Genomic DNA, 27,639 nt, shown 5'->3' on the forward strand with positions numbered 1-27,639 from the left:
GCCATATCTTGTAAAATATCCCTCTCGTAAATTAAGCAATAGCATAATGAGGTTCAGATTTAATGTGATGAACACTAATGAAATAGGTTGCATAAGGAAATCAATTCCTGAGGAAAGAAAGATCTGTAGATTCTGCATGAACAAAGAGATCACCGAAACACTGTCACACTTGTTGTTGGTGTGTAGTAGCCTGAATAATGAAAGACTGGCATATTTCTCTGACTTTGTATATGACACTCATGTGTAATAAGGGAGCAAATTTGGTATGAAATGCTCCATGGAACAAATATTCTGCTAAAACTAAGAGTTATTTCATTTTTAATGTGTGTATGTAAAGTGTCATAAATAGAGAAATGTATTGTAACGCAAATTAACATTAGCATTGATAAGGCGTTTACACATTGTTGACATAAGGAAGATTGAAAGTTACAAGGTACCCTTTACGTTTTGGTTATGTATAAGAGAAAAGTATTGTATTTTAATGTTCTTTTAGCTTTTGTTACTGACATTTTGTAAAGGTTTGTGTAAACCAATATACAATAAATAAAAAAATATATATATATTTTCTGTGTGTATTTTTTGCTTAGTGTGATGGCCAGTTAGCATGTGTTAGATGGTTTCCCCTTAGCTTTGGTTAGGCAGGGAAATCCTCAACAGAGTAGGGATATTGAGGCATTTTGAACATATTTCTTTTAAGAATAAAATGGCATATGTTGATACATCATTAAACAGCTGTCCATCTTGCATTACTGACCCCTCACACCACCTTCTCTACTATTATCTCCAAAACTGGAACAGCTGCTTGCCTCAACCTCCTAAATATTAGGAAAATCAGGCACCTCCTTCCTTTTAACACAGCTAAGCATCTCTTAAGTATTCTTCTCTTCTCTAAACTGAACTACTGTGCCAGCATCCTCTTTGGTCTTCTCAACTATGCTTTCTGTTCTCTCGACAAGATCATTAACTTTGCTACCAGGACTCTTTGAACTCCATCACTTCACAAATACTTCCTCGTACCATCACCAGGCTGGATGGCTGATGATGCAAAAGAGGGCCAGATTTAAATGTCTTCTCCTTATTTACAAATCTATCCACAATAAGGAACCACTGTATCTCTCTTCCTCTGTCCAACTCTACAAGCCTTCTCATAATCTCAGCCCTGCCTCCTCTACTAACCTTGTGGCTCCTCGCCCTCCATGTGCTTCCTCAGGCTTCAGCTCTTTCTGTCATCTTGCTCCACTTGAATGAAATTCTTTTCCACGGACATCCAAGAAACAGTCCACATGCATTTGTTCAAAACCAAACTAAAAGCGTACTTCCTTGCCTCCAAGTTACCCTCTCAACCTACCTCTCATCTGCCTTCTAGCTAACATTTTTCTCTTGCATCTAACCTGACGCTGTCCCTCACTTCCTCTGCCTCCAACGCACCCATCATGGTCACATCCCAAGCACAGGGTGCCATACCACCTACCTGCACTTAAAGATGTCCAATTTTGGTTGTCCTTAATTTATGTATGCCCACTTATGTGTTGTCCCCAGTGACTATTCCAATAGCTCCCCTCCACAACCAGATTAGAATGTCCCTCAAACTCACCCCATTGTAAGAAACTCACTGCTTCCTGTCAAATCTGATTTCTTATCTATTGTACATTCTTTTGTGATGAAAAAAGTATTGTTCCTCCTATAAATAAATAAATAAATAAATAAATAAATGAATGAATACATAAAATAAATAAATACTCAGAGCTTCCCACAGGCTTAAGGTTAATACATCCAACACTATGCGAGGCTGCCACCTGCCCAAATCAATGTAATTCTTACAGATCGCCACAATACATAGAATGGGAAGGTACATTTAACAGAGTGAAATGCCTTTTTGGCATTGGCATCACTGCTACAGCTGGTATGGTATTCAATGGGCCTCATTACAAGTTCGGTGGTAGCCTTGCCGGTAAAACCGTCAGGCTGCCGCCAAACTTGTGAATCTTATCAGCGTCCGGGAATGGGCAATTACCGGGTCATTATGGCCCTGCCGGACCCTGTATTTACCCATTCCCGGACACCGGTAAAAAATGCTCCCCATTCCCATTTGAGCCCCATATGGGCTCTGCTCGTGGATGCCAGTCTGCCCGCCAGGCCCGACCTGGCGGAGGAAAAGGCACCCGCGAGCAGAACTCGAAGTTTGCGGGTCCGGAAACTATGGTATCGGTAAGCTTACCGGTACTGTAGTTACCAGACCCGCAAACTTGTAATGAGGCCGACATTATTGTGAGTTACCCTTCCCAGGATAAATCCATGCTGCTTTGTCGTAGATTCTGGCAGGCTCCTCACCCGTCTCATGTTTCTTTGAAATCCTTCTTCTGAATCTCCATTTTCACTGTCGCTATTTTAATTTCTGCCTGTAATTTATCACGTCTCTTCGGATGTCTCTTCCTGTGTCTTCTACCGGTAGTATCCTGGTCACTGTTTCTGCCACACCATTCTTTTTAATGTGTGCCATGGGTAGGTCTACTTTACACGGCAGGATAGCACCTGTGTTTCTCGCATTCCATCGATGCTGGCTTTAGGCACCAGTAATATCTCACTTGTGTTCTGCGCTCCTCCAGATTCCTGTCCTTGTTCTTTGGATGTCTAAGTCGCCCTTCATTTTGAGTCATTTTCTGCCAAACATAGACTCACATAGGCCCTAGGCCAATCTGGCGGACCCCGTCTAATGGGGGTCCTCGCCATTGAGGGGCTGCATGGGCTCACGTTGCAACCCTGACTTTGGGCTGTAATGTGGCATTTGCAGTGCTGCCCTAGCCTGGAGCACAACAGTGCAAAACACACATGCCCTCTGCCAGACCCTTGCAATCGACCATCTGCGGCCTCACTAAAGCTCCTATTCTCTGTTGAACCCTAAGACGGTACCAAAAGGTTATACCTTCCCTATAGGGTTCTCGCCCCTTTATTTTACGTGATGGCTCAGGTGGCAACACTTTGGCGGTACAGTATATCCCTGTATGTTAATGAGAGCTCGTATATCTTTGCTATATTGCTTATGTGGGCACTAACTGTTCATTATGAGTGTGGGATTGAGGCAATTGGGCCCTTGTCCATTTCTATTACCGAGATCTAGATCACAGACTTTCTAACAGTATTATACAACAAAGGCCTACCGTGCTTCAGTCACGTAACACCATGGAGATGGCCTGATTATGAATAAATACTGCATAAATGGATCGGTAGACACAAAGCGCCCATGTCAACAGTGTTGTTAAGCTGCGGTTATTTCGCATTTCGCGTCATGTCATAAGTGGCGCATCGTGACTTCTACTCTCCTAAGTTGCTCTGGTTGTTTTGTGCAGACAGGGAGAGAGATAATGGACACTGACCGAGATTTCAAGTTGAAATTGGCAAATAGTCTGCATGCTGTGGCTGAGACCACATTCATTGTGAATATCCGAGAACTGGAATGTCTCCATGGAAGCAGCATGCCCTACACAGCACCAGTCCTTTAAAAGGATGCATCTAGGACATACCTTGCAGCAACTCTTTCCAAACTGTCGCCAGAACCGTAACTTCAAGAGGTGTACACACGAGACGAGGAACCACATTCTGCCAGATCCAGTGAGGGCCTTTCTGGTATGTGTCTCCTGGAACTGAGAAATCACTGACCATACATGTTCAGGGAGAGGGAACAAAGTCAGAGACAACCGCAGGTTTTCATATATTTAGACTATATTACTTCTTTTTAACTCACCTTCCTCACCGCTGCTAAAAACGCATGACTCTGATCCTAGCAGCCCTGCCAATTCCTGACCCGTCGGACTCCTTTCTCTAAAGTCCTTGAACATGTAGTCTTCAATCGTTTTTCTACCTACCTTGACACCTTCTAACCTAGAGATCGGCTTCAGTTATGATTCCGAGCACTGCGTTCTACTGGAGGAGCTCAACGGACCGTCAACAGCTTTATTACCACTGCCCATCACGCCACGCTCTCTGATTTTGACATCCTATGCAACCTTTCTGCAGCCTTTGGTAAAGTCGGTTACTCTGTTCTCCCCTCTACACTTTCCCAACGCCACAAAGTACTTGAAAAGATCTACTCGTCTCTTTGGACTCGCTACTCCAAAATATCCTGTAATGGCCGAGCCAGCGTCACGCCCCAAAGGTTCTGGCCTCAGCCCTCTCCTCTTCACCCTATATACCGACTTGCTAGGTGCCCCCGTCCCTTAATTTCGTGTCTTCTATCAACCATTTGTGGATAACACACGTATCTTCTCTTCACTCTCTCGCCACTGAACGGGCCAACAGAAGCTCAGACTTGGTCTCTGTGATCAAATGCTGGATGGTACCTTATGCCCTCATGCTGACCCCGACTAAACCGGAAATTATATACTTTCCCACATACTCTGCCTCTTTATCCCTTACCACCCAAAGTTCCGTTTCCACCATACCCACTACCCTACCCTCAATCAGCTTGCAACCTTGGTGTTCTTCCTGATCCTGCCCTCAAGTTCTAAATCTCTGTCCCTTAATTGTCCCATGCAGCTTGAATCAAACCTCCTACACATCAGCAAAATCCATCACCTTTGCTACTGCCATGCTTATATTGGCAGTACTGTACCTGGTATGTTTATTTTATGCACAACTTCACATTGTCTCCAAATCCACCCACAGCCTATCCCCTTCATACCGCTCTCCATCCTTAACTGGTTGCTCCCCCCTCTCTTTACCCTCTTTCTCCTCAAACTATCAGCAAACTGGCTGTCCTTTACCTTCCTTGCATGCCATGTGGTTTCCGTTCCTTCTCCCTTCTTGCCCACCCACCACTGGAACTCTCTTCCTCCGGACTTCATTAATGCACCCACCCACCCTTAACATCTGCAAAGCCAAGCTAAAAGCTCCCCTCCCCTCCCTAGAAACCTCTTGCACCCTCTAACCTGCCCTTAGTTTAACTTCCCTCACTCCCTCGTTCTCTTTCGTGTCTGCGCTCCTTTCTAAATAATGACCTCTCTTTTTCCTTTCCTCCCGCCTCACCCCTGGCTCATATCCTTGCACTTTCTGTGTGTCCCTCTCCCCCTTCCCGCTCATGTTCATTGTTCACCTTAGTCGTGTGTTTGCCTTGTTTCATGTCCCCCCTCCTCATCACATCCGCCCATTCTCAATTCTTCTTCTTCATTGTAAAGGGCCTAAAGGCCCTCCAGTTCTGCTCTTGACCTAGTTTGGAGCGGTATCTAATCTTTCCATTGAATGCCTTACCATAGAAAACAATCTATCGAAAAAAGCATTGAATGCATTTTTCTCAAAGGTAAAGGGTTTATTTGAATTTTAATGAGTTTTTGAGGTTAAAAAAAGAGGGGCTGGGGGGACCCCCCCATTAAAAAGAAAATGAAAAAAAAATCTATCCAGTGCTTTTATTTTCAATGCTTTTTTTCTATGGTAAGGCATTCAATGCAATTCCGTGGTCCAAATGTGCTCTGCCTACTTTTCTCTCTCAAAGATTCTCTGTCAGGGGTCTGCAACCTTTGTCTCTCTGCATGTTTTGGAATGCAGCTCCTGTCAGCTCTAGCCAGCATAGTCAATGATGGGGTATCAGAGGACTCTCAGCCCAAAAGCTCTCGAGAGGACCAGGCTGCAGACCTGGGCTTGCGGACACTGCGTCGCATATCTCCCTTCCAGGTGATCATTAAGCTGAAACCCCAGATGCCTGGCTTTTCAGAGTCCCTTTTCCTAACCTTGCCAGGCTTCCTCTATGCCTGGGCGGGTCATTCAGAATCCTATATGGTTACGTTCAAGGATAAAGCATGTTTATACACAATGGGTCTTCCCCTTATTTTCTGTTTAGCGGGCCCTTTCTCGAAAAGCCGGGAGTTAGTATTAGGGAAACAAAAATCCTACAAAACATTAATATGTGCTGCTATATGTCATGTTAATGTGTATGATTCTTGTATGCCACCTTCTGTTGTGCTCGCCTATGTAACGTTTTAAGGACCATAGTTTGGTTTCTGAATGTTACATGTTTTTAGAGCTATATGTTTTGGAATAAATTGGCTTTGTGAATAATTAGAGGCAATGTGCAGCATTTGTTCCACAACTGCACAGTGCCCAGGGAAGACTGACTGGTCTAAACAGTAGAGGGGGTGGGGGGGGGGGGGTAGCCGAATACTCGCTTATTGTTTGCCCAAGGATAAAGCATGCCACTCTCCCCTGCACATCATTGGGAGGTTGGGGGGCGGGGAGGGGGGGTCACCAGGAATACAAGCTGTTATTCCTGGCTTACCCTTTGGTCCCCCTGCAGGGACCCTCATTTAACAAAATGCCTTGGAGAGTGGCCATGTGAAATCACACATGACATCACATTACCTTTGACCCTGATGTTATCAGACAAAACGTTATTTTAGCTAACAGCCCTATTTTGTTTCTAGGATGCAGCCTTGATATGTTGTAGATGCATTCATATGATGGCGGCAGACTCCGCGTATCACAGGCCAGGGGCTCTTCCCAATAGCCACACATTACTACTGCCATCATATTCTGGTAGCAGCCTTAAATGGCAGATATACTTATAATATGTAAGGTGTGCAGACTTGCATGCTAAGGTGCTGGCAAAATGTGCAATTGCAATGCGCTGTATGCGGGCACTGGCATCTGATGCATTTCAAACACTTGCATGCCAGGTATAGTCATTGCTTGCAAAGCACAGCTTTACATGTCTAGCTGCCATATCTGTCAAGGGCATCTTCAAATGCTTCAACACGGCCACCTTTTGCCAGTAGATGCCTCATATCCCTGGTATAGTCATCATATGGGAAGTACAGCTTCGCATGCTCAAGTGCTGAATGTATCAAATCTATCCATGGCGGATTTCTCAAACCTGGAAACAAATTCCAAAGATTTGAAAACCATTCTCCATTGAGGGAAGGAGGGAATTGCTGTTTGTGTTGCAAACTTCAGTCTGAATTGCCTTAAAGCACTTTAATTTAAGTATAACATCCTTGAAAAGTATGTGAGTTATTGATTCAATACATTGGAGCTCATTATAAGTTCCCTGGTCTGGAAAGAAATGCCATGCTGGTGATTTTGGCACTGGCATTTTTCAGGACCAGGAAAACACACGTTTTCCGGTGGGGACAGGGATTTCCTGGTAGGCCTGACTTGCCGGGAGTTCTGGCCTGTACCTGGAGTCCTATAGGAGTCCACGGAATGGGACCTTACCGGCATCTCCGCTGCCTGAAATATCCTGGTAGTACCGGAATCTAGGGTGGCCAAAACGGAAAGGTAGTTTTGATGGACTCCCGCCGGAATTGTTAGGAGCCTGGCAAAACTGTAATGAGGTCCATTGTGTTGCAGTAGATCAGTGCAAAGTATAATCCCAATATATGTACGTTTTTGAACCCCCGACATTCTCCAAAAATGTAATCGTACTAAATCCATGATGCATTTCATAAAGGGGGGAGTCGGTGAAATCTATGTGTACGTGTAGATATTATTTACCTCTCGGAATTGACTTAAAAGATACTAGTTAAACACTGATATTAATCATGGGTTGCAGCAGGTTCTATCTTTGGCACTTCCCCAGTGCCCTCTGACTCAGGGTTTCCAAGGGAAGTGCCAGGGTAGGGGTCTGCAACCTGTGGCTCTCCAGATGTTTAGGACTGCAACTCCCATGACCCCTTGTCATTGACTTTGCTAGGTAATGCTGAAGGGAGTTGTCATTCAAAACATCTGGCGAGCCAAGGGTTGCTGATCCCTGTCCTTCAGGGAAACTATCACACACATGGGTACCTTGGATTTGTATTCCTTCTTTCTGATGCAAGTTCTCAAGCACTTAGGATAGGGCACTATTTGGTTTATTTTTATTACGTTTGTTACACACCCAGGCCCTGGGGTATCACGGCATCGTTACAGACACCCTTAGCATTGACATTGGACGTAGTTACTTACATATTAGCAGAAAGATCACATTACAGAAAAGTTCTTAAGGCATAGATTTTAATATACATAGGATAAAACAATACAGCAACACATTTATTTACAGGTACCGCTCAGTCCACCACAAAGTGCAGGTTGTATTAGCCCTGGAAAGACTAATAACGCCTAAGGTGGCTAACTAGAGGGTTCTCATAATGTGGGTCACTCTGTAAATGAAAGTGCTAAGCAGAGGCAGCTGTCCTGCACTTGTCTACCTTTGTTCTTGCTGGTTTCCTGGATCTCCTTAGGAACATCACCACCTTTACATGATGAGAATCACATCATCAGTGAACACCACGAGCATGTTACTTCAGAGCAAGTAACCTTGCTGAGCTGCTAGGAAGAGCGCCCACGGTTGGCGGAAGACAGTCATTTGTGCTGGAGTCAGCATGTCAGCAGGGCGACCAGGTCCGGCAAGCCTTCTAGAGGGCACAGGGGTCGAGACTGATATTTAAGGAGGGGTTTAAAGATGTAAACTGTGGCTATAAAAAAACAAGGTGCAACTCTCTACAAGTAATTTCGAAATGTAGAATGAACAACTTAATGTGCTCCAAAGCCCTGTTTTAAAAAGCTAGCTAGCATCCATTTTGTAATATGTGTATGATTTTGTTTCAATGGCCTGGCGGCAATAATCAAATACCAGCCCCCTGCAGTGTGCTTGCAGGCACTCTTTAACTAGACTGTGCTTGTATTTGTTTACTTCCATCAGACGTGAATTCTAAAGACACACTGGGCCTCATTACGACCCAGGCGAAAATGGGTTAACGGCGCCGTAAAAGGCTGCGGCGCCGTTAACCTATTAGCGCCTAATTACGAGGACCCTTTGCGGGACCCGACCTTAACGGCTGGTGTAGACCAGCCGTTCAAGTAGAGACCCGCAAAGGGACCTTGGTGCTAATTACGGTGCCGCAATTTGCGGCACCGTACTTAGTGCCTTCCCCATTCCCATTGAGCCCTATGGGGCAAAAATGGGAATGGGGAAGGGCCATGGAGGAAGGGGGAATTACCGCCCCGCCAACCTTGTAATGGGGTGGTAATTCCCCCTTTCTCCATGGCGGAGTCGGTATTTTACCGGCATGGACCATGGTGCTAATAGCACCATGGTCTTCCGCCAGGGTCGTAATGAGGCCCACTGTGGTGCTATAACTTTCATAAGACTGGCGTATGAAGAATTCAACTGTACATGCATACCAACACCTGGAAAATGGCGTAAATTACCTACGTAAATTATGGTAAATACCTGACTAATGATTTCAGTACCTGTGCATGTGAAGACACACCATGGCATATGGTTGTGGGTACCTGGCAAAAGGTTTTCTAAATCTTGAAAATGTTGCAAATACTTGGACATTTGATGACCACGCGTGACAAATGATGTGAGGTGCAGGGCATTTGGTAGCAAAATATATTATAGGGTGTGGGGGAAAAACGAGAATTGTTATTTGTCAAACTCGTCAGGTACCCCTACAGATGCCCTACTGAATAAGTGCAGTCACTCACAATCTGCCATGGTTAACAGTGACAAATTGCCATAACTGCATTTGTCCTATTATGTAGTGTGCATGCCTAAATTGAAGATACGCCTCGGCTCCTCGCGTCTGACTTATTTCCCATTTGGCATATCGAATCGTGTTTTAGAGAATCGCCTTACCAGGCAAAGCGACTTCAGAGAGGTAGAATTAGCAACATTAGGCGGGTTATCTCACTCTAAACCGTGTGAGAACGGTAAAATTAGCATGCACACCAGAAACTGCTCAAGTGTAACCTAGGATCTCCTCCGTTATTTATCTATTTATCTATTTGTTTATATAGCGCCGCAGCCCGCGGGTATCGGGGTGCATGCACAAAATGTCATGCCTGCGCCATGGGCGCATCCATTTGCGCTCAATATGGACTATTTGTTTATCATTTATTTACAACAGACTCTTGGATCCATCTATATTTACTTTGGGGACTTTTATTCCCATTTGCGAGACTTTGGTGCTTTATTTTTTCCAACACACTACGTATACCACAATGCACCTGGCTACAAGCATCGATTCCTGGCTGTTCCTATTGGTCATCAAAGGAACTACACCCCCCAGAAGCCCTAGGGACTTGCCCTGCTTCCACCAGCCCAGGAACAGAAAGGGAGGTGGCCGAATGCCTGCAGGTGTGCTTAGCCAGGTGCAACCAATTAGCCTGCCTCTGTGCTGGGCTAGGCAGTATATAAGGCTGCTGTCTGCAGTGGCTCAGCCTCTTGCATTGAGAGTCCTTCCTCCACCTTTCGCGTCTTCCTACGGATCTTGTATGCTGTTTACCTTCACTCCTGCTTGGACCCTGCCTTGTTGCTTGCTCCACCCTGCTGCCTCCAGCCATAGCCTTCCAGGCTCCCTGCCTCACAGCCCTGCTCCTCTGGGCTTTCCACACTGCAGCTGATCACGCTCTGCTGCCTTCCAGCCTCCGCCCTTGCCCTGCCGGGCTCTCCACATTGCAGCCGATCACGCTCTGCTGCCTTGCAGCCTCCGCCCTTGCCCTGCCGGGCTCTCCACATTGCAGCCGATCACGCTCTGCTGCCTTCCAGCCTCCGCCCTTGCCCTGCCGGGCTCTCCACATTGCAGCCGATCACGCTCTGCTGCTTTCCAGCCTCAGCCCTTGTCCTCTGGGCTCTCTGCTCTGCAGCCTGCCGCTCTCCGGCTGCCTTCAGCCCTCGTCCTCTGGGCTCCCTGTTCTGCAGCCTGCCTCACTCCGGCTGCCTTCAGCCCTTGTCCTCTGGGCTCCCTGCTCTGCAACCTGCCTCACTCCGGCTGCCTTCAGCCCTTGTCCTCTGGGCTCCCTGCTCTGCAGCCTGCCTCACTCCGGCTGCCTTCAGCCCTTGTCCTCTGGGCTCCCTGCTCTGCAGCCTGCCTCACTCCGGCTGCCTTCAGCCCTTGTCCTCTGGGCTCCCTGCTCTGCAGCCTGCCTCACTCCGGCTGCCTTCAGCCCTTGTCCTCTGGGCTCCCTGCTCTGCAGCCTACCTCACTCCGGCTGCCTTAGCCCTTGTCCTCTGGGCCTTCCTACTTTGCAGCTTCTCTCGCTCTGCTGCCTACTACCTACCTTTTTTGCTGGGTTCTCGGCCTAGAAGCCCTCTACAGTCCTTTGCTACCTTCTACGTTCAGCGGCCCTGCCCCTCAGGGTTCACTCCTTACTGCCCGGCCCTTCTGGGATCCTTGCCGTGCAGTCTGCTTTACTCTGCTGCCCTAAGCCCTTTCCCTCTGGGCTCTCTACCTTACAGTCCTACTCCTGTGAGCTTACTCATTGCTTTCCTGCTCCTCTGAGCTCTCAACCTTGTTCCTTACTGTCCTCTGCTATCCTATCCTGTTACTCGACTTTCCCTTCATTTCCTTCTGCTAGTTTGCTATCACCTCTTTTCCTGGATTTGTCTGTAGTATCTTCTCTTGTTCTGTTTGTAGACCCTTTTGTACAGAGCTTGTCTGTTGGTTCCCATCAGTCAACCTCTGCCCCTTCCCTTGTCTCGTTTCTACATTACAGACACCCATAGCTGCTGTTCCAAGTCATGAGCAAACAGAGTGGGCCTCTGTTATAGCAAACTGTGCAGAAGGCTAGAGTATTTCCAAGGTTCGTGGAATACTCTTTTCCTATATCTGCATACACCCCAAGAGGGAATTCATTCTGTATCTTTTCCCTTGCTACTCTTGCCTACTCTTCGTTCGCTTTCCTTTCCGCTGTGTGTGTTCTTATCTGTCCACTTTATTTGGCACAACCACCCAAGCCCTTTCTGGGTGTCCTGTGCCACTCTTAATAGAGTGCCATCCCTGACAGAATGCAAGAGCTAAAAATGTCTTGTTCCATTGGCCGGAAAGGCACACACAGACCAAGGATGCTTTCCTTTCGAGTTAAGAAACCTTTGCATAAACCTATGGTTTCCCTAAAGTCAGCAAACAAGAACCTTAGTCTAAAGGACAGTCTTGCCTTAGTAAACAAAGATTTACAAGCACGGTACTATACTCACTGGCTTGCTGACCCTTCTTCCATGTACAATTATTATGACATTTGCGACTATGATCCGCAGTCCTTATCTGTTGCAGAGCTACAGCAAGATAATGAATTCTTACAGATCTTGTTAGACCAAACAGTGAAAGACTCTCCTGCGTCTTCTGACAAGCCTTCTAACACTGCAACAGATAAGGATATATCACTCATTGTGGGAGAATCTAAACCAGAATACGCTGTTGCCAGAGTGATATGCGCAAGATCAGCTTGGCAAGCTCCCCAGAATGCTGAAAACCCTTATTTGACAGGACAAGGCAGTCAGTATCCTGAGGTTTGTGCATCTGGTCCTGGGCACAAAAGACCTATACTAACCATCGGTTGTCTTAATGCTTCCACAGTATCAACTAACCACAAAAACCCTAAGGTCAGTCTTCCCATTGCTACAACCGAATTTTCTGCCACACCAGCTTCTGAAGCTTTAGATCAAACTAATGATACTTACCTGCTACAAGAACAACTCCTACGCCTTAAAAGAAAGACCGAAGACCTCTATGATGACTTTGTTTATTTGCATTATAAGAATCTTATGAAGGGACACAAGTTACCAGACCATCTAACACTATGTCCAACACCTGACATCTTATCTTTAGAGATCGACATGATAAGGCCTGGAATTGTCACGCAGAAAAGTATACAGACTTATACCAAGCAGATGGAAGACCTAAATATAGCATATGTATCCCTTCTAAAGACTGACACAGCTCTTTCACCTTCCAGCCACAGTAACTCAGGTTGTTGTACTGACAGAAAAGAATTAACTCCTCCGGTGGGTCAAATCACTCACACGGCTATAACACCACAAAACAAGGGTGGTCTTCCGATCGGAGATTCCTCTGAGTCAAAGGATGGTTCCGCCCTCACCCTTGCCTATTGTCCAGTATTCACACTTACAACCTCTGAAATGACAACGGCAGCTGAGGAGACTGGCGCAGTTCACACCAAGCATGTTGAGTTGGCAAGCGGGGCTTGCCAAAGTGTGGCTGTGCTATCGGACAACACTCTTGAGCAATCAACATCTTCAGTTTCTTCGATACCCCCTGAATCGCCAGTGATTGTGGTACCCGATCTACCAGTAGTTGCAACACCTGAACTGTCTGTAGCTGCTACAGCACCCGAACCTCCAACTGCAATCCATGATCTTCCTGCTGCTGTGGCTCCTAAACTCCCTGCCACATTTGAGACTCCTGAAGTCCATGCTGCAAATCTTGAGGTTGCTATACCTACTGTGATTCCTGAAAATACTGCTAATTCTGATACTCCCGATGCCCAGATTTCTACTTCCTTCGCAGCTGTGCTCGCTGCAGCAAAATCCTCTGCTACACAACCTGATCCCGCAGTACCTTCTCTTCCTGATCCTACATCCACCATGCTAACTGTTGCAAAGTCGGCGAAGGGTTTCCCTGTTAAGACTACTGTTCCAGTTGTTCCTGCTGGTGTATCTATAGCACTAAGACTGTCAGACTCTACTCTAGCAGTCTCAGGTGCGTTCCAGCCGGCTGGTCTCTCATTGCACCCACACACCCAGTTGCTACAGCCTCGATACTCTCTACAGCCATTCAAGATCTCACTGCTGCTGTAACTTCTGAACTGTCTACTAATCATGGGGAAACCGCCGCTGTGACTCCTGAACTCTCTGCGGCTAACCCTAACGTTGTCATGGCTGCTCCGGATGTCTTGGAAAACCTTCCTAAAGCTACCAACTCTGCTGTACCTATGTCTCCACCTTCCAGCATCATACTGTTGCCCGTCAAAGCAAAATCTATCATGGAGCCTGCAGCAGTTTTTCGCAGTTCCTCTCTTCATGCACACACAGTTGGGGTCTGTATTCCAAAGACTTCGTCTTTTCTGATTTCTACATCAAATGTTCAGAACATTGGTACTGTCTCTGTCATTCAAGACTTTCACCTTGCAACCCGTTTCTGGTGCTTCATGATGTGCCTTTTTGGATTAAGACTCTTGTACGGTGTGACGGACATTCTTCTTGTAGGTCGGTCTTCAGGGAGCCTGGAGAGGGGCATACTGTCATGCCTGCGCCATGGGCGCATCCATTTGCGCTCAATATGGACTATTTGTTTATCATTTATTTACAACAGACTCTTGGATCCATCTATATTTACTTTGGGGACTTTTATTCCCATTTGCGAGACTTTGGTGCTTTATCATTTTTTCCAACACACTACGTATACCACAATTCACCTGGCTACAAGCATCGATTCCTGGCTGTTCCTATTGGTCATCAAAGGAACTACACCCCCCAGAAGCCCTAGGGACTTGCCCTGCTTCCACCAGCCCAGGAACAGAAAGGGAGGTGGCCGAATGCCTGCAGGTGTGCTTAGCCAGGTGCAACCAATTAGCCTGCCTCTGTGCTGGGCTAGGCAGTATAAGGCTGCTGTCTGCAGTGGCTCAGCCTCTTGCATTGAGAGTCCTTCCTCCACCTTTCGCGTCTGCCTACGGATCTTGTATGCTGTTTACCTGCACTCCTGCTTGGACCCTGCCTTGTTGCTTGCTCCACCCTGCTGCCTCCAGCCATAGCCTTCCAGGCTCCCTGCCTCACAGCCCTGCTCCTCTGGGCTTTCCACACTGCAGCTGATCACGCTCTGCTGCCTTCCAGCCTCCGCCCTTGCCCTGCCGGGCTCTCCACATTGCAGCCGATCACGCTCTGCTGCCTTGCAGCCTCCGCCCTTGCCCTGCCGGGCTCTCCACATTGCAGCCGATCACGCTCTGCTGCCTTCCAGCCTCCGCCCTTGCCCTGCCGGGCTCTCCACATTGCAGCCGATCACGCTCTGCTGCTTTCCAGCCTCAGCCCTTGTCCTCTGGGCTCTCTGCTCTGCAGCCTGCCTCTCTCCGGCTGCCTTCAGCCCTTGTCCTCTGGGCTCCCTGTTCTGCAGCATGCCTCACTCCGGCTGCCTTCAGCCCTTGTCCTCTGGGCTCCCTGCTCTGCAACCTGCCTCACTCCGGCTGCCTTCAGCCCTTGTCCTCTGGGCTCCCTGCTCTGCAGCCTGCCTCACTCCGGCTGCCTTCAGCCCTTGTCCTCTGGGCTCCCTGCTCTGCAGGCTGCCTCACTCCGGCTGCCTTCAGCCCTTGTCCTCTGGGCTCCCTGCTCTGCAGCCTGCCTCACTCCGGCTGCCTTCAGCCCTTGTCCTCTGGGCTCCCTGCTCTGCAGCCTACCTCACTCCGGCTGCCTTAGCCCTTGTCCTCTGGGCCTTCCTACTTTGCAGCTTCTCTCGCTCTGCTGCCTACTACCTACCTTTTCCGCTGGGTTCTCGGCCTAGCAGCCCTCTACAGTCCTTTGCTACCTTCTACGTTCAGTGGCCCTGCCCCTCAGGGTTCACTCCTTACTGCCCGGCCCTTCTGGGATCCTTGCCGTGCAGTCTGCTTTACTCTGCTGCCCTAAGCCCTTTCCCTCTGGGCTCTCTACCTTACAGTCCTACTCCTGTGGGCTTACTCATTGCTTTCCTTCTCCTCTGAGCTCTCAACCTTGTTCCTTACTGTCCTCTGCTATCCTATCCTGTTACTCGACTTTCCCTTCATTTCCTTCTGCTAGTTTGCTATCACCTCTTTTCCTGGATTTGTCTGTAGTATCTTCTCTTGTTCTGTTTGTAGACCCTTTTGTACAGAGCTTGTCTGTTGGTTCCCATCAGTCAACCTCTGCCCCTTCCCTTGTCTCGTTTCTACATTACAGACACCCATAGCTGCTGTTCCAAGTCATGAGCAAACAGCGTGGGCCTCTGTTATAGCAAACTGTGCAGAAGGCTAGAGTATTTCCAAGGTTCGTGGAATACTCTTTTCCTATATCTGCATACACCCCAAGAGGGAATTCATTCTGTATCTTTTCCCTTGCTACTCTTCGTTCGCTTTCCTTTCCGCTGTGTGTGTTCTTATCTGTCCACTTTATTTGGCACAACCACCCAAACCCTTTCTGGGTGTCCTGTGCCACTCTTAATAGAGTGCCATCCCTGACACAAAAATACAAAAGACAGAACATGAAGCACAGGACAAATGAGTGGGAAAATGATTCAGTATCAACATTGTGCTTTGCCAGGTGTGAGAACATTGTGTACGCTTAAGACTTGTATACTGAGGACCTGTGAACATGATACAGAAACATTGTTGCATGTTAATATTGTGCAACGCCTGAACCTCCCCTTCTATTGAAAAGCATGTGTGCTCTTCTGTGTAAAAGGGCTTTGCACCCATGGAGAAGGGTTGCTGCACCGAGTCTCGTTCAGTCATTGGGTTGCTATTTGTTCTGTGTTGGCTGGCTTTGCTGACTGCTATTAGAGACGTTCACTAGTCCACCTGAAGATTCTGTGGCTGATTTTTCCAGGGCAGGATTTAGTGTACTTGGCATAGCTTGCTAATACTTTGTGCCTGTGTACCTGGGCATATGATGGCAATGCTTAGTATCTGATATGCAGGGGGGTTGTACTTTCAGCAGGGCATCTGCATACTGAAGGCCACCCTTCTATAGACACTTCTTCAGGGTCATCTAGTCATCCCTGTGATCAGAGTGGCCATTTACAGCTTTTTGGGGCTGACCGCCCACCTGATGTGACCATTTGATGCACAAACGCTCAAATCGTCATCCTCACACTCCCTCCTCTGCCCGAGTGCGGTGAGGTGGCCAGTGAGGTGGCATTATACAGTGGCATAAAGTGCTATACAAACAATAGGCGTGTTATTAAATGACTCCCTCCTCTCCCGAGTGCGGTGAGGTGGCCTTACAGTGCCATAAAGTGCTATACACTAGGTGTGTCATGAAATGACTCCCTCCTCTCCCGAGTGCGGTGAGGTGGCCTTACAGTGGCATAAAGTGCTATACACTAGGTGTGTCATTAAATGACTCCCTCCTCTCCCGAGTGCGGTGAGGTGGCCTTACAGTGCCATAAAGTGCTATACAATAGGTGTGTCATTAAATGACTCCCTCCTCTCCCGAGTGCGGTGAGGTGGCCTTACAGTGGCATAAAGTGCTATACAATAGGTGTGTCATTAAATGACTCCCTCCTCTCCCGAGTGCGGTGAGGTGGCCTTACAGTGGCATAAAGTGCTATACAATAGGTGTGTCATTAAATGACTCCCTCCTCTCCCGAGTGCGGTGAGGTGGCCTTACAGTGCCATAAAGTGCTATACAATAGGTGTGTCATTAAATGACTCCCTCCTCTCCCGAGTGCGGTGAGGTGGCCTTACAGTGCCATAAAGTGCTATACAATAGGTGTGTCATTAAATGACTCTCTCCTCTCCCGAGTGCGGTGAGGTGGCCTTACAGTGGCATAAAGTGCTATACAATAGGTGTATCATTAAATGACTCCCTCCTCTCCCGAGTGCGGTGAGGTGGCCTTACAGTGGCATAAAGTGCTATACAATAGGTGTGTCATTAAATGACTCCCTCCTCTCCCGAGTGAGGTGAGGTGGCCTTACAGTGGCATAAAGTGCTATACACTAGGTGTGTCATTAAATGACTCCCTCCTCTCCGGAGTGCGGTGAGGTGGCCTTACAGTGGCATAAAGTGCTATACAATAGGTGTGTCATTACCCTGTCTGGTAGCACTTGTATAAGTCATGCAGACCTCGGGAAGGAGCCCTGAGCTGTGCAGCGACTGCACTGTAGGATAAGAGTACATGCCTGTGAATTCATGCCAAATGACACATGCGCACTCAGTTGATTAGACAGTGGCGTCTGAACTCATTTTGCTCACTCCACCTTTCAGTGCAGCACCCCATGGATGGATAGCTGGCAGAGTCCCGCAACCCACATTCATTTCTCTTTTCAGCAATTAGAAATGTACTGGCAGCCGAATACACGGTACCCCCAACCGAACACATAACGGTTACAGATCATTTTACAGTCTTAGTCAACTTTGCCAATGTGCAGAATATTGTGCATTGCTCAGACTACAGGCCACACATAGCGCTTTTAGGGCAACCGTGGCAGTTAGGTTCTGTTCAGATGTCACTTAAAATCAAAACTTGTCATATGATGACAAAGCATGGAAAATGATGGGGGGCGGGGGGGCTTTTTTGGCCACATCTGTCGCAGGGTACTTACCTTGTCATACAATGACAAGACCTGCTGCCACATAAGAGTGGCTGGCCATGGGATGGTAGGCCTTGAAAAAGGGTGTGGGTACAGGAGCATATGATGTTAGTACTTGGTATCTGTGGTGTGGTTAGCAAAGCGCCTCTTGGTGATACCTTGAAAATAATGGCAGTCCCTGTGCGTGTGATGGCAACACGTGCACAATGGTATGAAGACATGATGCAAAGAACTGGCAAACAGTGTGGGTATCTGGCAACAGTATGCCAAGACTTGGCACCACAGAACATGCTCACTATACAAAAGCAAAGCAATCTGGGTTTGCCAGCGATTGTTCTTAGATGTTTTGTGTCTTGTGACTGCAGGCAGGTTTCCCTACTGAACAAAACCAGCTGCGAGACTTAATAACTTAAATCCCACGTTTTAGGTTGGGCAACTAGGTGGCGCTTGCCGAAACAACTGATTATAGATCAGGAAAAAAGGCGTATGAGGAGCGACACAAAGCTTGTACGTGTTGTTTGATTATTTGCCCACCCATTGACTGCCCCCTGCGATGCTAATCCCTATGGCCATTCCCACACAGTTCCTGCCCCTGCCAGCCTAAAACACCTCTGTCGTGCAACTCTTTGAGCTTGCCGTACTCAACAAGCCTTGCAACTGAACTTTCCACTCCAAGTGCCTGCCAGTGTTTTTTCAAGGCAGCCTTCTGAGAGATAATTACTTAATTGGAGCTGTAAACACGCTACTGGTGTAATAAAAATGTCTTAACCACATCTACCTTCAGCCACTCCATTTATAAACACTATGCATGTCCTTCACTGAAGTCCTGTTAAAAACAAGTATCGGTTTGCCTTTTTTAAATTTATTATTGTGTATTTATAAAGCATCTGTACACCAAATCGTGTTTCAAAGCGCCACAAGACAAAAGGGGCGGGGCAGGAGAGAAAACAACAATAACGGTCCTACTATGCCGGTCCGATAGCACAGCAAGTAGAGCGCTTGCTTTGACATCTGTGCAGAGCCTGCTGACGCAGGTTCGAATCCAGGCAGGGCCCAACTCAGCCTTTCTTCCTTCCGAGGTCGATAAATGAGCACCACACACTGTGGGTAATAATAAGCAGTGCCCAGATACCTGAGGGTTCGTAGCACTATATAAATGCTAAATTATTATGCCTTGAGTCATTCAGATCATGCAAGTGCAGTAACAAGAAGTGCAGGTGGGAGTGGAGTGGCAGGGGGGAAGTGTAGGAAGGGGAAGGGATAATGCTAGGGTGGGGGGGAAATGAGGGGAAGAGTGAGGCATAAAGATGCAGGTGGGAGGAGGGGAAAAGAGGGCCCCTGGGGCTAGGCAAGTGCTAAGGTGAGGCAAGGTGGACAAGTGCCAGGGGATGCAGGAGTGAGAACCACATCCTAAGTGTGAGGAGGGTTGGACCAGGCTCGGTCGGAATGTACACCCCGCCAGGCTAGTCAGGTGAAGGGAATGCCGTGGTTATGCCACTGCAATCCATGTAATGGATACAGGGGACATCCCTGCAAACCCCGGACCCTTTATACCATTTAAAGGGAGTGGGGGACACCCCTGCAACCCCTGCTCCCCTTAAATGGTATAATGGGGTACACCTTTACCTGGTCAAATCACTGCATTTTTTCCACGATTTTCTGTGCAGACGACTTTTTTGTTACAATTTTATTACTTCATACCAGGGGAAGGGGGCCCGGAAAGATCAAGTGCAGGTTATGGGGCTGTAGGGGGTCAGGGAAAACCGGGGTGCTGGGCTAGACTGGGCAAGTAGGACCTGGTGCCCTGTAGGACTCAGAAGGGACTAGGCAGCCAGTCAATGCGACAGAGGTAGCCATTAGCAGGGAAGGGGGAGAGGGAAGGAAGAAGAGAAAAGAAGGGTCTTGAGAAGCTTCTGGAGCGTAAGAAGATCCGGCCCAAGCCTGGGAAGGGCAAGGAGGCCATTCCAGGGGGAGGCTCCTGCCGAAGAGAGAGATCTACCCTCCATTCTCTGCTTGGAAAAGTGTCTGATCTGCAGATATTGCAGCTAGAAGACCGAAGGCCGGAGGGCTCAAGCAGGGAGGCATTTAGGGAGAGAGAGTTGGATGTAGCGGGCTCTCAGGCCCCCAAAAGCCTTATGTTTAAGTATTAGACATTTGCCAGGCACTGCTATGCGATGCCCAGGTACTCACAGCATTTTCTCACCTGCTGGTCAGTTAATACCACTATGGCAGTGCCTACCAAAAGCATTTCTCACACCTACACAAAAGGCCAAAGTGTTGGCATTGCCAGTGCTTGGATTCTTGTCATTGGAAGAATTCCTATTCCAGGCAGCATGTGAACAGCATTTCTGCTTTTCCATTTTTCTTTCCTTCTTCGGCCTGAGAATGAAATTGGAAATGTGTCCTCTGTGACTTGTCCTGAAGTGTTTCCAATCAAAACCTTCAAAAAAAGGAGATATTCACTAATGCGCAATTAAGCTTCAGCTGTTTGGTTTCCAATGAGTAATGAACACAGCAGTGCATTTGACGAGGGCCATTAAGCATCTAGTGTACATTATAATCGTTGTCCATTGAATACCCAGGAAGCTGAAAATGTAACAATAGTGTTTATTTGCTTCCATGGCACGGGTCCCAAATTCTTGCCTGTCCATCCTTTCTTCTGCAGTGTTTCCACTATGCCCGGTGATCTCCTGCAGGGACTCTACTTGTCTTTACCAGGCAGGAATTCAAAAGCTCTCTGTGGTTGGACTGGCCTTTTCCATAGATGAGTTCAGACTGCATTGTCCTGCTGGCTCCCATTCATCTTGAGAGCATTCCTTTACTTTTGGGTGGTCCTCGCCTCTTAGCCCCCATGGCCCACTGTGTAATAGTTTGCTAAACCAAACAAATGTACAGTCGAGTCAAGCGAAAAGTTGGGAAAATCCATGCAGCGTGCGTTGGACAGTCAAAACTAAGGACTCATTGTGTGCAAGGCAGTTTGCTAAACAGGGGGCAGGTGGTTGATCACTTTCCTCAGCAGGCTCCCTTTTTTGGAACAGCATCCCCCTCCCTCTTCGTCTTGAGAAGGACCTCCTTAAGTTCCAGAAAAGCCTCAAGACCTTCCTCCTTACCTCTTCCTTCCTTCCCTCTCTACCTTGCTATTCGCAGAGTAGTTTGATTGGTGTGCAGGGCCCTTATGCATCCTCAGGGCCCTGGCAACCCACATCTTATCATCCCAGCTGATGTCTAACATCTGCACTTGCCTTGGCTCACCCTCCAGCACTGGAGGTTGCACTTACCTTCTTCATAGCACTTCACCTGCTGCACACCATGAGCACCACAGCACCTACCCCTTTCCCCTCTGAATTAGCACGTTCTGAACACTCACAAGGCATAGTAGGTTTGTCTTCCCCACCCCATTGTCTCTCCTTATATTGTTGTATCTAACTATTTAGCATTGTTGTAATTACATTGTCTATCATCCTCTGTCCCCTCCCGGTTGCCCTGTGGGCGCTTTGAAATAATATGTGCTTCCTGTCTAAGCGCCTAACAAGTGAACAATAAATAAATAAATACATGATGATCGTTCCAACACCGGGCACCAGGTATGAAGCCCCGAGGCAAGAGCTTTCACCACTGGAATGAGGTTATAAGGAAGCATGCTTCTATGCACAAGTATTCTCGGAGGAGGATCCGCTCGCTTCAGTAACCTGAGCAACACCGCCAAGCAATGCCATCGTTACATAGAGGTTTCCTACCTAAAGAGAGTGTTACGTGGAGGAACTGGACTATCCAAGACTGAAGTGTTTTGAGAGAAACTTCACCTTTACTGAAATAGTTCATCCCAAATATAAACTCTCTTGCGTGTGCAAGTTTTCATTTTCCAGATTCTTTGGTTACTCCTTCTAAGATCTAGGTTGGGAAAATCCAATGGCTCTGATTTGAAAACTTGAATTGAGGAAAAGTGAGTTTTCGTCTTTACCAGGCAAGACTCACTTATTTCATCAGGTAGTACATGTCATTGTCACAATGCGCTACTTCTAGGATGAGATGTCCAGGTCTAGAATTGCCTTTCTTGATGTTTTAATAAGTCATTTCATAAGTGAAGGTGGCCCATCTGGAAAATCCCATGTGCCCAGACCATGTTCATCTTTGTAAAGCGTGTATAAACATTCTCTGTGGCGTACCCGCTTAGATGTACCCAAAACAACGTATCCCCTCTACTTTGTCGATATACAACCTCATCAAGTCAGTCCCAAGATGTTACTGGGATAACGGCCTTCAAAACTCTCATACCCATACTAAATACAGGTGAGAACATCAACTACAATAACCATAATGCATTGCAACTAGATTAACATGATCATGTAACGAACATAACACAGTGTCCCAAACAAAAACTGAACCAGCGAATTGTGAAACCGACCATGAGATCCTATTATTATTATTATTTGAGCACGGGAAATATACATATATACCTGTTTCAATGCTTGAAAAGGAATACACTGTCTACCCAAGCCGATTATTCCATTATTAATACAATTGATACACCTTTTTCCATTCACAATTGGTAATAATATAGTTTCACAATCAAAAAAATAATACAGAAGAAATATGATATGACATGGTATTTATAACGCGCCTATACACAGGTGTTTCACAAATCGGTTGTCAAATGATTAGGTCTCTATTATCTTTCGGTAAATACCCATAAAAGGATCAAGAGACAGTTCTATAAGACACAAATGGGATGGAACGCATCCCAAACACGGGCAAACACGGTAAAGCAGCCCTAAATATGGCCGCCGTCTTTTTTCATAACAGAAAGAAAGGTAGGACGAGAACAGAGACACATCAGGTTTAATAGCAAGGACGAACCCCTAGCGAGGCCATCCGCAGAACCGACACTTGAAACAAGAGACACACATTTTTCAGGTAATTTTCAGGTAAGCCCTTAAGCTCGCGGGAAGCCCACCCCAGTACGGAGCCCAGTACTATTTGTCCCGCTCCAAGAGGACCATGCAGCAATGCATGCCACTGTTAGACTTGGTGACAAGATTGAAGCAGAATTAACTATAACTCACAACACTAGTTTTACGCTGCCATGACTGTAAAAAAGTAAACAAACTGCAGTTTTTGCGATAGCGCTTTGACCACCAAGGACCGCGCAGTAACACAGGACGTTTAATCAACACCCAGTATTTTTATGTGCAGTTCGGATTAATAAAAATATGCTGTGGCAACAAATATGTGGGATACAAATAAGAAATCATGCTTAATACGGGCATTTAGTGACCCTGCTTAAAAATGCTCAAAATATTAGGAATGTCCCTCATGCAGAGTAGACAAGTTTTTAGATAACCTTTTCAGATCATGGAAGGTGCCTTGATCGACATGGACATGAATTTAAACCACTTTTGCAATAATTTTTTCTTTGTTGTAAACTAAAACAGCCCGGATTTGAAAAAGGCAAAGTTCTGATGCCGAAACACGTGTCATCCAAGAAGGGCTAAACCAGAAATAAATATTCGATGCACAAATTGAACTGGAATGCTTATTGTGAGAAATGAATACATCATAACAGGAGAAATATAGAGATTGGCGCATACAAAAGGTGGAAGCACACCCAACCCAATTGCCTGTGGAGCAACGGAGTAGAGGGACCCAAAGTCTCCGTAGATGCCCACACTTATGCAACACAAAGGATACATACCCAATTCAAACTGAATCAGGAATACAATTAGGTCGCGAAGATACAATCTGAAGATATCGCCAAAAAGTTCCTGAACTCTAAATAGCATACTAAATTCCCATCAAATAAGTGAGTAAAAGATCAGAAGTTTTACCTATTTTGCCTTTTCTGCCATTGATGCCGGGTTCTCCTTTCATTCCTGGTACACCCGGAAACCCGTCCGAGCCATTGTATCCAGGAAGTCCTTCATCGCCAGCTGGTCCTTGAAAAAGCAAAGCAGAGGCGTGTGAGCGCTTGGGCCGGTTATATTTACTGCCTGTGACAGAGTTGCGATTCTGACCTGGAAATAGGGGTTTGAGAGACCTTGTGGCAGGGGAAGGCAACCTGCTAAGGATGCATAGGGGGATCCCACAGGTGTTTACCCTCTTCCTGAGGCTCTAAAATATGGCGGAGGAGGACGCTTGGTGAAAAGAAGATGTGATTAGTTAAGGTGGTATGGAGGAAAGCAGGAATGGGCCAGACTTCTAGGGTTCATGGGAGCACATGCCAGTGCCCGAGGGCAGCTCACAAACTCCTGTTTTAAAGAAATCGCAACTCAGAGTCTATGCTTATAGAGTATAAACCACCCAAAACGTATATACCCAAACTTATTTGGCAGGCTTGCTTAAGACCCACCTCTTCAAGGAGTCTCTCCTCTTCAACACCTGGGCCATCACGTCGCTCGTTGCGCCACCCAACTCGCTAGACGTCGCCCGCCACTCTCCTCCCTGCCACCCAGCACAGCTGAACCCCATCTCTGTCCCCCTTTGTATCCTACCCCTGCTGTATATCTGTTCTGTTGTTACCACTGTAAAGTGCTCTGTTATGCATCTGATTTGCTGTATACCTCTGTAAAGCGCTATGTTATGTGCCTGTATTGGTGTATACCTATGTAAAGCGCTCTGTTATGCATCTGTATTGGTGTATACCTCTTTAAAGCGCTCTGTTATGCATCTGTATTGGTGTATACCTCTCTAAAGCGCTCTGTTATGCATCTGTATTGGTGTATACCACTGTAAAGCGCTATGTTATGCATCTTTATTGGTGTATACCTCTGTAAAGCGCTCCATTGCTTCTCAAAGCTAGGTCAGCACTCTATAAATACCATGATAATATTAATGTGAGAACCCTCCATAAAAGAATGTGTTTGAATACTTGCTTTTAATGCAACTGTACACTTATTTGATGCGAGTAATTTTTTTGCTGGTGATGTATTTCTGTTTTGCTTTTGTATTAATTTTTTGTGTTATAATATGTGATGAAGCAGTACCATTTCTGGCATTAAGTTGAGTAGAGGACGAGTATATTTTCCTAGTTCATAATAAACATCTGATGTCCCTCAGCAGAACGACTGGGAGTAGAAACCAAAGAAGGCTGGAGTCATGCAGCAGAAGGAGATCAGAAGTATGTACTTCTGACCTCCATGTGGTACAGGGGCCGTGGCTGGGATGCAGCTGGGGCGCTGATGGAAAGCCTATTGATGGGATCGCTTAACCCTCAGACTATCACCCTCATGGATGAGTGAGGATAACTTAGGAGAAGTCGACACGTAGACAGGCAAGCATGAGCTCGAGAGAAAAGTCACAGCTTATCAGTGGGAAGAAGGAATAGTACCCTTTCCCAGGAGTCCCTCAGAAACCTGAGCGGTGCCGGAGGTGGAGAGTCCTGGGAGAGAAACCAGGCAAGAAGCAGCGAAGGAAGGTTGGCACACCAAAAGGAACCCCAGGGGGAGGGAAGAGGTAGAGGATGGCTACAGTGGTGAAAGGTGAACCCACAGCTGAAGAGAGATGCAAGTTTCAAGGTGTGGTTCTAGCACTAAAACACTGGTGCTGTGGTGCTAACAAACAAAGAGGAGGCAGAATCAAAGCTGTTCCAGCAAGGCTCCAAATATTAATCCCCGCCCTCCCATATCCTTGGAACTTTCTTTTGATGAGATGTAGGTTTGCATATCAAATAGAGTTTACAAGGTTTGAGCATCTCTTGTTCCCAGTGGGAAAGTTTGTCAGGCCTAAACACAATGCGCAACTAGAACAATATGTATATAGCCCCTCCCTCATGGTCTCTTACACTCCCGCCAATCACTGCCTCCCTGGGCATCCTTCCCACTCCTCTGATATCCACACACCATTCCTCCCATTCCCTCTGTTGCCCCATTAGGCTCCATCTGCAATTATGAAAATACAGTGCTGCTCCCTTAGGCAAAGTAGTGTGTGAAATGAAGTTCTTACCACGTGGCCCGGGCGGTCCAGGTGGTCCTAAAGTCAGACAAAAGAAACATAAGCTTTAAAACAGTAAACCAATGGCAGGGCTTAGAGAGACATAACATCATATCGAAGACTTGTGCACTCCTGCATTCGACTTAATTGGCATTCAATTATTTCTATGAACATATCGGCTGAACACAAAGGCAACAGAGCACTTGCTCATACTCTTAATCAAATGTGCGCATTTGAAAGTATTCCTCTAGGCCCAGGGTTTCCCAACTCCAGGCCTCGAGGCCCGGATCCATGCCGTATTTTCAGGACACCCCTCATTAATATCTAGCCCACTGCAAAGTACAGCTAAGACAAAGGTATTGTACTAGCCTTATAGGAAGACAGTGGGCCTCATTATGACCCTGCCAGTCCGGAAACAACGTGGCGGTGAACCCGCCGCCACTGTTGTTTCAGGACCAGAAGATTAAGAGTTCTGCAAGCGGGTGGTGTTACTCCCTCCAGGTCTGACCTGGCGGGAGGAACGCCACCCGCCTGCAGACGGAAATGGAAACACCGGCACTGTTAATTAGTGTGCCGGTGTTTCCATGGTCCCCATGGGAATGGGGAGTAACGTTATTCTGCCTCTGGAATTACCGGATCACCGGGGCTGTAATGCCCCGGTAAATCTGGCAATGCCGGAGGCAGAAATTCATTCCGGGTACGGTGGCAGCCTGCCGGTTTTTCCGGCACGGCCACCGCCTATACTTGTAATGAGGTTCAGTGTCAAGTTATTTTTATGGTGTTACTATCGATTTTGAATTGTAACTTATGCCACTATTAGAAATTGATGAACATGTGTTGCCTTTCATATTGCAAAACTAAGAGGGAAAAAGGAGCCCTACTAATATTTTTCTGTTACTGCTCATTGAGAATTGAGGTCTTTCTGGGAACTTAACAATATTTAGGAAGTTGAAAGATTATAGCTTTCACCCCCGCTGTGGGGGGCGAACATGGCCTTTAACAGCTCCCAGCCTGAGCTTAGATAGGCACGACTGAAGCGAGGGTCTCGGCAAGGGCTGGGGACCATTGAAGGCCATGTTCACTCCCACAGTGGGAGTGAAAGTCATTCACACCCTGTCGTTTATCCAGGGTGCAAATGGTTTATTTTGTTTCTAGGGGCATTGGCGTTGCATTCAGTGTCAATCTCTTGAGGGAAAAAAAGATGCCCTCCACCATAGGGAAAAGGGATTAAGTCCTTTTTACATTTCTGTGGTGGCCAGAAGTGGGCAGAGTGCCAGGACCAGAGCACAAAGCTCTGGTCTATCAGATGCCCTCCACCATAGGGAAAAGGGATTAAGTCCTTTTTACATTTCTGTGGTGGCCGGAAGTGGGAAGAGTGCCAGGACCAGAGCACAAAGCTCCGGTCTATCAGGTAAGTGTGGCAGGAGGGAGGGGGTGAGCAAGGGGCTAGGTTTGTTTTGGGCAGGTGGAGTGGCAACAGGGAGAGACTCCCTGTTGCCTCCCCACATTTAAAAAAAATAACCATTGTGCCACCCAGGGAGGGGCCTCGAGTGGCTGGAACAGCGGGAGGAGAATGTGTATTCTCCTCCACCGCTCCAGTCACTTGATTGTCTGAGCGCTCTTTCCCGGATGTAAATAGATATATGAACCCACATGAGACCATGTTCTCCATACATACAGGAGTTTAACCAA

At 47.0% G+C, this 27,639-nt stretch overlaps 1 protein-coding gene across 1 annotated transcript in view; it reads right to left on the reverse strand.

Moving 5' to 3' along the window:
- GLDN (gliomedin) overlaps positions 1-27,639 on the reverse strand; it is a 208,055-nt gene that overhangs the window by 136,180 nt on the left and 44,236 nt on the right. Inside the window, exons 3-4 of the mRNA XM_069624809.1 lie at positions 25,960-25,986; positions 23,847-23,954 (exon numbers count right to left, since the gene is read on the reverse strand). Coding sequence (XP_069480910.1) covers positions 23,847-23,954; positions 25,960-25,986 — 135 coding nt within the window. The remainder of the gene's footprint in view (positions 1-23,846; positions 23,955-25,959; positions 25,987-27,639) is intronic.

Source organism: Ambystoma mexicanum, chromosome 11 (assembly GCF_040938575.1).
Source record: "Ambystoma mexicanum isolate Mex_15411 chromosome 11, UKY_AmexF1_1, whole genome shotgun sequence".
NCBI lineage: Eukaryota > Metazoa > Chordata > Amphibia > Caudata > Ambystomatidae > Ambystoma > Ambystoma mexicanum.